Source organism: Vigna unguiculata, chromosome 3 (assembly GCF_004118075.2).
Source record: "Vigna unguiculata cultivar IT97K-499-35 chromosome 3, ASM411807v1, whole genome shotgun sequence".
NCBI lineage: Eukaryota > Viridiplantae > Streptophyta > Magnoliopsida > Fabales > Fabaceae > Vigna > Vigna unguiculata.
The window spans coordinates 60332765-60344878 of NC_040281.1; the positions used below are offsets into that span (position 1 = coordinate 60332765).

At 28.8% G+C, this 12114-nt stretch overlaps 1 protein-coding gene across 6 annotated transcripts; it reads right to left on the bottom strand.

The window, feature by feature from the left end:
• Nucleotides 1–8690: 8690 nt before the first annotated feature.
• LOC114178094 (pentatricopeptide repeat-containing protein At2g06000) lies at nt 8691–12114 on the bottom strand. 6 transcript variants are annotated; one of them, XM_028063805.1, is made up of 4 exons: nt 11894–12114; nt 10222–11745; nt 9065–9551; nt 8691–8934 (listed from the first exon to the last, which is right to left on the bottom strand). In XM_028063805.1, the coding sequence occupies exons 1-2, from the start codon at nt 11964–11966 to the stop codon at nt 10397–10399; spliced, it is 1422 nt and encodes a 473-aa protein (XP_027919606.1). In that variant the 5' UTR covers nt 11967–12114; the 3' UTR covers nt 8691–8934; nt 9065–9551; nt 10222–10396. The 6 variants fall into 6 exon arrangements, with proteins under 6 accessions (XP_027919606.1, XP_027919604.1, XP_027919603.1 ...); XM_028063803.1 differs by having other exon boundaries at nt 10226–10274; nt 10368–12114; XM_028063802.1 differs by having other exon boundaries at nt 10222–10274; nt 10368–12114.

A 12114-nucleotide genomic window follows, 5' to 3' on the forward strand; every position in this document is an offset into this window, starting at 1 on the left:
ACTTTCCTTTCCTTTTCCTTTTTTTTTTTTTTTCTAGACAAATATCATAACTGTTTCATTTTATTTATACTATTTAATTACTTTTACCTCTTTACTCACTCATAAATAACACTCTATCTTTTCCCACAACTTTTGATGATGTTTTGTAAGGAAAATCTACTCTGAAAGATACAAAAAACAATGGAAGATACCAGCTATTGTTATCCTAAGAAATTGATTTCCTTTTAGACAAATAATCAGTTTTTCATTGAATGTTGAAATTGTGATAATTTAACTGTTAAAATAATTTAAAAAAATTGGTTTAACAGAAAGGACTAATTAGTTTCTGAAGTTTTGAGTTTGATAACAAATTTATCATTAAAAATATAATTTAATGTTAAATTGATCTTTGAAGTTACAATTTGGTTTTATGAAATATACTGTAAAACATTATTACACTAAACCAAACTTTTTATTTTTCGTCAATCACATTGTTATCTGTTTACATTATTTTCGTAGACCAAATTAATCGCATATCCTTTTTATTTAAAAACGCGTAAAATTTGCATTTTTTTTATGATGTTTTAATACATTTCTAATTATTTTTAATAAAAAAAATTTATAATTATCAAACACCGAAACACTTCTACTTTAAGGAAAAAATATTGTTGTCTCAAGCAAAATTGTGTTCCTATGTAGTCTTTACAAACAATATAATAGACAAAACTTAAACATTGGTGTAATTGGCTTTCTTTTAGTCAAAATTACACAATAAAGGATATTGAAGTAAATCAAATCTAATAAAATTTAATACCTCTATGCAACATAATTTCTTCCTTACCAATTAAACAAGTATACAGACATATCAAAAGAAGTTTCAGAATCATTCTTAAATATTGTTTAAAACAAATACATTTAAAATATAATTAATTAAAACGTCTCGTATTACTACGAAAACGTTATAAATTAATTAAAAATTTAAACAACTTACCATAACTTTTAAACATTTTAGTTAAAATATTTATTTGATCTTCTAAAGTTACAAAGTAGAGAATAACAGTTCCAAATTAGATAACAAATATATAATCAACTATAAATAATTATTTTATTATAATAAACATTTAGGTTTCATTAATTGGTATTCTAAAAATACTTAATTAGTATTAACCTGGCAGTTAACTAGATTGTACTGTTGATATATTTAATTAATGTCATTAATACCATTAGGTCATATTTTAAGTTTAGTTTGATTTTAAGGGGAAAAATCAAAACTTTGAAACTGGTAAATATAAACACTTTTTCAACTGAAGCAATCTTTCAATATAAAAAGTACTACGAAGAAATTACGCAACTGCATCTTGACCAGAGTTTCATGTGACAAAAAGTGGACCCAATAACGTGTGATGTGTTTGTTTTAAGATTAAAAAAAAATAATTCTTTCCGACCACTTAGCTTCTGAAAATAATCAGTTTCTAAAATAAAAGTGCTTTTTCAGAATAGTTACCAGAAAAAAAAAATTGTTTTTTTTTCTATAAAATCTCTATTAGAAAAATATGCAAAAAGAACAACATTGATGATGCAGGCACTGTAGGGAAGGTGGAGGAATATGATAATGGTGTTTCCATTGAATTGAAAAGACTTGTATTTATTTAATCATAATTGTGAAACCTAGAAAACCCTAAAAACAAAAGTAGTTACAGTTCAGTGGTTAATGTTAGTGAATGCGAAGACTTTGGTTGTTCTCCCCCAACAAGACAATGTTGTGGTCAAAAGTGACCAAATAAATGTTTGATTTTCTTTGTTTTCTCGTGAGATGTTTCTGAAATTCATTATGATAAATTAAGAAGGAGGAAAAAAAAATTTCTTCCCAGTTCTTGATTGCAAGCTTGCAAATTGTTGTTGTAATCTTAATGGATGAAAAAGAAAGTCCAATTTAGTTAGGATTAGTGAATAAAAAAGATGAATGAGTAGAAGATGATGAAAGTGACCAAACTATGTTGGACTTTTGTTTGCAGTGGTGAGGTTGGTGGTGGGGCCCATGGGGGTTACCTTCTTCCATGGATGATGGCAAACATAATTGCATTATCTGACAGACAAATGTGAGGAAAACAAAACCTTCTCTTTCCTTTGTACTTCTACTGTGTCTTCTGAAACCTCTTCATGTGTTTGGTTGAAATAAAAGAAAGTAAAAAGGAAAAGAGTTTTATACGATCTGGTCGAAGAAGACAAAGTAAAGGTTAGAGGTGAAAGGATGCTTTTTTTTATTCTGAAATTGAGAAAAAGAAATTTAATAAATACATATTTTGATATCTTAATATGTTAATATTCTAAAAAATAGTTATCATTTTTATCATATACAAATTTATTAAAAAACAAAAAAAGGTAATAAACTAAAAAATGTGAAAAAATCAAACTAAATTCTCGTGTTAAAAAACAAAATATACGGTAGTATGCGGTAGTAGTATGAACATATATATATAAAGCTGACTAGGAGGTAAAGAAAAAAAAAAGTTAAAATTTAGTTTTATCATCTTCCATGTTAAAAGTAGTATGCGGTAGTAGATTGAATTTATTAAAATCCATTACTTTTCAGGATAAGTATATCTTTATAAAAAAAATTAAGATGTAATTAGTAATTTAATATTTAAGTTTTATATATATATATATATATATATATATATATATATATATATATATTAACATGGTGGAGAAGTGTCATGAGTTTATGTAACAAGTTCTTTATTCTAATGAAAAAAATAATCATCTTAATTTAGAAGACTATTACTGTATGTAATACAATTATAATAAACTTAGGTGATCATGCGTATACAAATACACTTTTGATTCTAAGGACGTGTTCTTATGAACCAATTTACAGTAATTAAAGAATGGAAAGCGATGAATTAGTAGAAAAAATGTTATTCGTTATCAAAGAAAGGAAGCGACTGATAAGTGATGATTTGTGAAGTTACAGGATATTGTTGATCTCTTGCTTCGAAGAGATTTGCGGAATAATTATGTCAATTTACCACTCTATCCCTTTCCTTATATGTTGCTCTGATTGATTTTTCATACCACATCCAAGCTTTGCAGAATTTTCATACATGGAGATATGAAGAAGTAATGGAACAGATATGTTGTACTTGTATTTGATTCCAACATATTTTCTTTTCTCCACTTACTTGATTCCATTGTTTGCGTATTTGGTTCCAAGTGCTTTGATTTTGTATTCAGATACATATTGCTTATATCCAATTCCAACCTCTTTTTTTTTTTTATGTTGTGCATTTGAAGTTGACTTTTTAGTAATGGTGTGATTAAAAATTATTCATATTTTTGTTTTGTAATAAAAAAAATTTAATATTTTATTTTTCGGTTCAAATACATTATAATTTTTTTTAATTAATAAATATCTTTAATATTTTAAGTTATATAGAAAAAAATTCAAAATTAATTACAACTTATCTAATTATCATTTTATATTATATTTAACACAAGAGTAATTTAGTAATATAACTTTTTCATAAATTAAATTTTATTTTCTATTAGTCACATCACTCAAATTCTATACAACTTTTCACAAAATTTACTCTCAAATCTACTCTATTATTACCTCCAAATCTCTTAAAAAAATAACACAAATTTCACTCTCAAAACTACTCAAATAATATTTTTCCTTTCCCTCAAATCTTTTCACTCATAAGAACACACCCTAACAAAGGAGTTCTACAAAAATGTATTTTATCATAATTAGTTATTATTTAACTTCCACTTTCACCTTCATTTATTTACATCTTTTTTTTTCTAGTTATTTTATTTTCCACGTTACCAGTTTCACTTTATCCCTTTAATTCTTGTGTTATGTGTCTTTGACCCTATTTTAGGGGTACATTGAACACTTTTCTTTTATTATATTGAAATATTAATTGATTAATAATGTAGATACTTATAGAGTAAGAGAAGTGAGTTGGAAAAGGAGAAAGCACTTTTGTAAACTAAGTTAGTTACACTACTCGAGATGGATTTTGACCACTGTGCTAGTTCCTGAGTGTGCAAACTACACTGTTTATGCAAATCATAACAACTTAAGAGAAAAGCAAGTTTAGATTTTGATTAACAGCGAAATTATGTTTAATTAAAGCATTAGTGACATGAATGTAGCAAAGGTTGATATCAGAAGCTGCTGTTTTAACCAAATGAAAAGTGAAAATGAATTAAAATAATTGGAACATCATTTTAGTTTAACCTCGTCATCATGGAACAAAGCCGCAAACGACCCCGTCCGTACAAATATTGCAAAGATTACTTAAAATTTACATCAATTTATTATGTATTATTTATGGTTTTCCAAAATCAACCAACAAAAAAGAAACATGGTTTTCTAAAAATATTTAAAGAAAAAGGAGAGTGACTTTTTCTTAAATGAAAACAAATTCACATTTTTATAAGTGAAATATCTAGGAAACTCCTAAAAACTTGTACCGCCATCTTAAATTTTCAATAACAAAAAATAAAAAAGTAACTAAAATATGTAAAAAAGAATATGTAACGCCCTTATCATGTCCTCCATGCATAGAAATTTAAATGCATTAACAATCAAATATTTACATATAAACTAAAGTAAGATTACTAAATAAATTACTAGACAATAAGATGCAGTCTCAAATATTAATCTAATTTTATAATAAAATAAATTTTTGTATTTCATCACTTTTTTATTTGTCTACACATATTACATTGTTGTCTTATAAAGTTTTCTTTTTTATTTTTTTTATTCTATCTCGTTCTTTTTACTTTTTTTTTTCTCTTTGTCATGTTCATCTTCGTTTGTATGTTCACCATGGTCATACTTAAAAATCTTTCTTGTTATTTGATTCATTTAAAGAATTTTTATTTTGTTTTCTTCGTTCATAAGTTTTTTCTTTGTCTTTGTCGTTCTCTGTTCACCATTTGTTGTGAGAATATATTGTTTGAGTATTTTTTTACATTGACCACCATTATTGTTGGACTTAGTTATAGTTCAAGTACTACGTGTCAAAGTACTATATTTCTAGGTTTGCATTCCTCTCTTCATCTTAAACCCTAAAAATTATATATATAATGATTCTTTATTATTTTTTGTCTTAGACGATGATAAACCTAAATCCTAAATGTTGTGTACATAAAAGTATGACAAGCATAAATATAAAAGCATGGAAAATTGTTATTTAATGTTAAAAGAAATAGAACTTTTTTAATAGTATAAGTTAACTAAATAAGTCTATGAAATGTAAAAAAAAAAAGGGAGGGGGGAATACTTAAAATATAGTAAAAAAGACAGTAAATAAAATTTTGTGAAGCAATCTCCTTTTGGAGAGGAACACAATTTTCAATAACTTTACCATTCAACACTTTTTTATTCGAGATCCATAACAAAAATTATGATCATTTCAAAGTTTTTTCTAGAACAAATCTTACCAAAACAAAACATGTTACAAATATATACAATGTACATGGTCAAATAAATACACAAAAATAGAAGTTAGCACACAAATACTTTAATTAAAAATCATTTTCTACCTTTTTTTAGTGACTTTTTCAAAGAGATTCATAGTCATGAATTTCTAACTATGTTTCTTAGTTCTGATTCAACAAAGTTATTTAATGTTAAATCTTGGTTTGATATTTTAGATTATTTAATAAAGTGTAGGAGTTACTAAAATAATTATAAAAACAAACTCATAATAGGCTACGGTTGGATGAAAAAATCATAGCCTATTCGTGATTATATACTATGAGGTTTTTCATCAAAGTGCAATCTATTATGATTTTTTTGTAATAATTTTTAAGCCTATAGGTTAACCGTAGTTTATACACACGATGGAGTATGATTTTCAAGCATAACCTCTAACCCATTTTTTTACTAAGTCTCAATATACTACAGTTTATTAGTCGTAGTTTAATATTGAAATTAATCTTAGTCATAACTCTGTACTGCACTAGTGTACTCATATTATGATAAGATTTAATAAATTATTTTCTTGTCGATTGTAAACGAATACAAAATGAAAAATAATTTTGGATTGTATTATTGAATATTCATATACAATCTGTTAGAAATCAACTTTAGATTCACAAATATCGCTTGGACACATTATGGTAAGTTTATCCAATAGAATTGTACATCATAGCATGTTTCCATACTAGAAGAGTTTTTTATTAATTTCTCAAAGTGACTTAATTTATATGATCTAGCTATCATTGAAGCATAAATATATCATTTTGCTGATAATTATTAAGTTATGTGTTTAGTACTTCAAATAAATGATTGTATCGCTATATAGATTTAATTAATATGTTATCCCAAATTATTTAAATCAATATATTAATACATAATTTCAAGCATAATTATTATACTTATGCATAACACATCATAATCATTTCTAATCAATATAAAATCATACAAATCAGTCATGTAAACGTAAACGAGTAAATTTGATGTCATAAAATTTATGGAGCAAATTTAGATTGTTATTTTTCCTAATCATGTTAAAATTTGGTAAATTTGATAAATAGGTATCAAAATAGGCTAATCTAACTCATTATTTCCTCATATAAAATAGGATGAGAGAAATGATTGAATGGGTGAAAATTTTAGTCTCGTGATTTATACACACATAATTATTTTCTTAATATTTATTTGGTTAATTAGTGTGTTTAATTGAATGAACTAAAAGAACTATAATCTTTACACTTTAAGTTACTTTGTAACTTCACTCTTAAGTATTAATAATTTAAATTATATTATTATTAAATATTTAAAATTTTAAAATAATACAATAAAAAAAAGTTAATCATTCCAACTATTTTTCATTTTTATTTTAATATAAAAATTGGGTCCTAGACCAAAGTAGGTTATTGGGAAGAATGGTGTGTTAAGAGAAAAAGATTATGCAAAAGTTACATTTTTTCATTATTTATCTCTAAAATTTGTTTTACTTTCAAACAATTCAAAATGTGCACCCTAATAAGTAAAAATTATATTGAACAACTTATATAAAACACAATATAATTCACATATAATAACCGATATTTTCCAATTTGAACTTTTCAAACTTACTTTTAAATGTAAAGCCTAAAAGCCACTTGAAAACCCTTCTTCTAAATTTTCAAACTCATCTCATATATGTTTCAAAATTTAACACGTATATATGGCATTCCAAATTTTTTTTCACTATACAATATTTATATTAACAAATAAATCTAATATTTTTATGTTTAAATAATCATTACTTAAACTTAACAAAATATCCTACCATTAACACAAATTTATAATAATAATAATAATAATAATAATAATAATAATAATAAATTCATTATTTTAAGAGTAATCCAAAATAACTTATCTTAGTGAAATATACTTAATTCCAAACAAAAGATTAAAGTGAAAAAAAAAAACTGTTAAAACTAGTCACCAAATCAAAACAACCAAAATTCTGCTAGAAAGAAGATATGGGAACTAGTTGAAATACTAAAAATTCACAATTAACCAAAACAACAAGATTAAATTGATTATAAATAGAATCACAATATAAAAAATAAAGAGAATATACAGTAAAAATAAACTTGCTCTAAACTAAAATTCGGTTAAATAGAAGTATCCATAATCTTGTTATTTCTACCTGGTATGATATGTTTGTGAAATGGATGCAAATTTGAATGAAAATTAAGAGTAACGTTAGAGGATAAATATTTGATAGAGATAAAAAACAAAAACACATGTAGAAAATCAAATAAATCAACAAAAAATAAAACAGAAGAAGGAAAAACTTTGAAAGGGAAAAGAAAATGGGTGGATTGTTCAATAAACCTTGAATCATGGTATCATTACAAATTATGGAGTTTTTCGAAAGTTATATAAGAATATACGTATTTGGTTAATGATATACAAATTATTGATAGTGGTTCAAAGTTAAGCTAACAAAATAATCACGGTTTATGATAGATAATGTATTCACTTCGAATTTTTGTTCATTGTAGATTATGATAACTATTTTGAACGCAAGTAGTTTTGAGAGTTATTATAAAATGTGAGTTTTTAGAGAGAAAAAACTAATGAACATTTTTGTAGGAATAATATTATATATCTCTTAATCTATCATTTTATATTATTTCTAAATTAAATTCTAACACTTTTTAAAATGATTGAAACAATTACACTTTTGTATCACAATGAAACTTTTTTTATAATAATTTAACAACATAAAATTTTTTTGTTAAAATTAGTTGCGATAATTTTGGGAGAAGTTAGACAATAAGTATTTATAGAAGTTGGAGTCATTACAAGTAAAAGCAAAGAATGGAAGAGTGCAAATGGAACCTTGTAAATAATTAATAAAATAAAGTAATGAATTAAAGTAATTGAAATTTGTTGAAGGCCTTCAACCAGCTTCAAGATGCTGCAAAGAGTATGTTTGTTTGTGGAGTTGATTGAATGTCACAAATATTGCAGGTTTGCTGAGTATGTGATGGCAAAGAACTGTTCTCATCATTCATAATTTGTTACTGTTTCAAAGAGATTATGATTCTTATGCCTTCTTTTCTTTCAAGCAAAACCAAGAAGAACAACCGGTCTTGCCACTTCTGGAAGTGGCTCTGGTACCACTTTGTTATGCCTTACTTGATGTGGATAACAACCTTACCAATAGAAGGCTTTGGTTGCAGTGCAAATATATTAAAAACAAGTTTTATATAATATAATAACTATATAAGCACAATAACTAACTGCCTTTTTATACTAAATGATAAGTAGGATTTCTGCATTTCTTGATATCTATCTCATGCACCCTTTCTGTGAAGACTGGTTTAGCCTTAAAATTCTGTCATGTTATGTTGTCTTCTTTGTATTCTCTGCATCAAACGCATGTTTGAATGTGGCTGAATCATGCATTCTGCTAATGGTAGTGTGTACCTGAACTGAGATATACCGGAGTTGCCATCAGAAAATGATTGATAAGCTGGCTGAATTTCATTTATTGAAGCAGCACATTCTTTCATAGTAAGCCTCATTTGATAACTATCACAATTCATGAATAACACAAGTAACCTTTTTATGTGCAGTGGCATGCCCTCTTTTAACCTTTCTTGGATCTGCTGCTGCTATTGCTACTGTGAAGGATTATCTTTACCACTAAAATTGACACGCTGCTGATGTGACTGCCAAGCATGCAATTGCAGTCGCAGTTGTCTTCCATCCATCAAATGCTGCTCTTTACCAAAGTGGAGTTGTTGCTGCTCTTCCCCCAAATCATGTATCTCTAAAGAGAGTTGTGGTTTTGGAAATTGCTGTACTCTCCCACATATAGTTGCAATTTTGGGTGTCCAACTTGTCCATCTTGCCCTTCTGCTGCAGTTGCAAATGCACCTGCACTGACAGAAACCACAGAAACCACAGGAAATGTCTTTTCATTTGGTACACCGATTAGTAGCCATTAGTAATTAGTAATTCAGAGAGAAAGCATTAACTTTGACTTTGAAATGACCATGTGTAGTATGTACTGGGGTAGAACATGTCACCACCTTTAACTGCAGGCCTGTACCAAACAGGAAGAAAAAAAATAAAATGCATCAATTGCACATGGGTGCTCAGGAGCGCAAAATTGTTCGTGATCTGTTTCCATATTTGTGAAATCCCTCACCAGATCCGGGATCAGTGCAAAACTCAAAATATGGTTGTTACTTACATCTCCCTATGTCTTTTTTACTCTACCTCTGCTTCAGTTTCAATGCTTCCAATTACTAAACCTTTGATAAAAACTTATAAACACTTGAGGGAATATAAATGCATTATGGCACATGATGAGGTGTTGTGTTAACGACTGTCCTGTTGCCAGGATGTTATTACAACAACTTCAGTCTGGAGTGATGACAACAGCAATGTGCCTAAAGACTGGTAAAGTCATTCAGCTTCTTTGCTTTATACTCTACACCCTATGGCCCACTGCTATTGGTGTTTGGCTATAGATAATCATAACAGTGCACAGTCACAATAAAACCTCAAAAATAGTGTCAGTTTTAACCGGTGAAATTATTGGTATGCATCAATTTTCTATAACTATTTCCTTCATAGCTGTGTGCAACAATATCTACTTGTATTAGGGATTTCACGTCAAGACATACAATATCTCTTGATGTCACAGATTAAACTCTAGTAGAAAAAAAAAAAAAAACTAACAGAAAAGAATTACAAGAGGAAAGGCATACCTACGTGTTCCAAAAAGATCGGCAGAACCTCGGGAAGATGGAGAATTCAAATTCTATTAAATTCATAATATCCGATGGTGACTATCTATGAATGTATCCCCAAAACCAAAACGGTGAAAAACTTAAGCACTGCTTTAGCGGTTTACCTTAATGAACAATAATTGACTTATCGAATTCATACTTTCAGTAATGTGCTCTGCTTCTCAAATATAGTTTCCTTAATGCGGGAAGCCTCACAAGGCATCCCAGCCTTCAACAGACAGGAACTTAACGTTCTAATTGTGATGTCATCTGGAGTACAACCAGCTTCCAGCATCTTGTAGAAGATACCAATTGCTTCAGGTGTTCTTCCTTTCATACAATGCCCAATAATAAGAATGGTAAATGTCAACTTATCAGGCTTGCACTTCTCTTCCATCTCTGCCACAATTGCATTAGCCTCATCAATGTTCCCAGATTTGCAATATCCATCAATGACAGGATTATAGACAAAAGACTGTGGAACAATGTCACTCTGCTTCAATAGTCTCAAAAGATTATGTGCTTCTTGCAGTCTATTGCTCTTGCACAGAGCACTGATAAGAACCGAGAAAGTATACAAATTTGCAGGAACATGTCGTGCTTTCATTTCATGTAACAAGTCCAGGCCATGATTAACCCATCCAATCCGGCAATAGCCATTAATTAAGGATGTTAAAGTAACAACGTTGGGAGGACAGCCATGTAAAAGCATCTTCTTGTGCATACCTAATGCAGAAACCATGTCACCTGCCTTAACAAAGCCGTCAATGAGAGCAGTGAAGGTAAAGACATTAGGCTTGATTCCGGATCGAATCATTTCATCAAAAAGAGAGGAGGCTTCTTTCATCTTACTCAATCTGCAATAACCCGATATCAATGTCGTATAGCTAACAACATTAGGGGCAAACTCACATGTTAGACAAACTTCTTTCAGTAAACCGCATGCTCTATGAACTTGATCGATTCTACATAAACCGTGTAAAAGAGTGTTATATGTAACTATATCAGGGGAACAACCAAAACTTCTCATATCACTGAGAAGCTTAAGAGCTTCGTCAACTTCTCCAGCTATGCATAAACCCCGCATTAAAATGTTGAATGTGAAGGTTTCTAGACAAGAACGTGTTCTCATAAGCTCCCTGAATAAACAAATGGCATCATCTAACTTATTGTGTTTTATCAACATGTTCAAAAAGTTATTAACAATCACCTTTATTTGAATCCCATTGCGCAGAGCTTCAGCAAGTAATTCCTTTGAAACATCAAACCTGTCAGCCAGTGCAAAAGAGGAAACCAAAAATCCCAAAAGCCCAGAATCAGGGAATTGCCCATCAGACCTCATAGAATCATATAACAATTTTGCTGAACTGTGGAGATTTACTTGACAAAGGGACCTCAAAAGCATATTGTAAGTCCAAAATGAATGAGACATACTCAACTTTTCCCTAGTGAACTGATAGAACTTGAAACCTAAGTTGGGATTGTTAAGCCTTTTAACAATCTCTGAGACATGAGAAGGAGTTAAGTGCTTACGGAAATAATCCAAAAACCTATCATCAAAAGAGGTAGAACATAGAAAAAGGGTAGAAACTATCTTGACAAACCAAGAATCAGGTTTTGTTATGATTAACCCTTTCTCAGAGAGTGGTACCTGAGTAAGAGTACGATAATGGGAGGCTCGAAAAGCAGTGACAAACGAGAAAGCCATGAACTTTGTATGCCATGTGCACATATTCAAGGCATGAAGGAGAATTTGACTGTTGTTGAAAATCAGAAGTAGCCGGGTCGGCAAATTTTGTGGAACATTTGGCGTCGGGATTCTTAACCACGGGTCTGATATGGTTCGAGGGAGAAAAAAAACGCAATGATGAT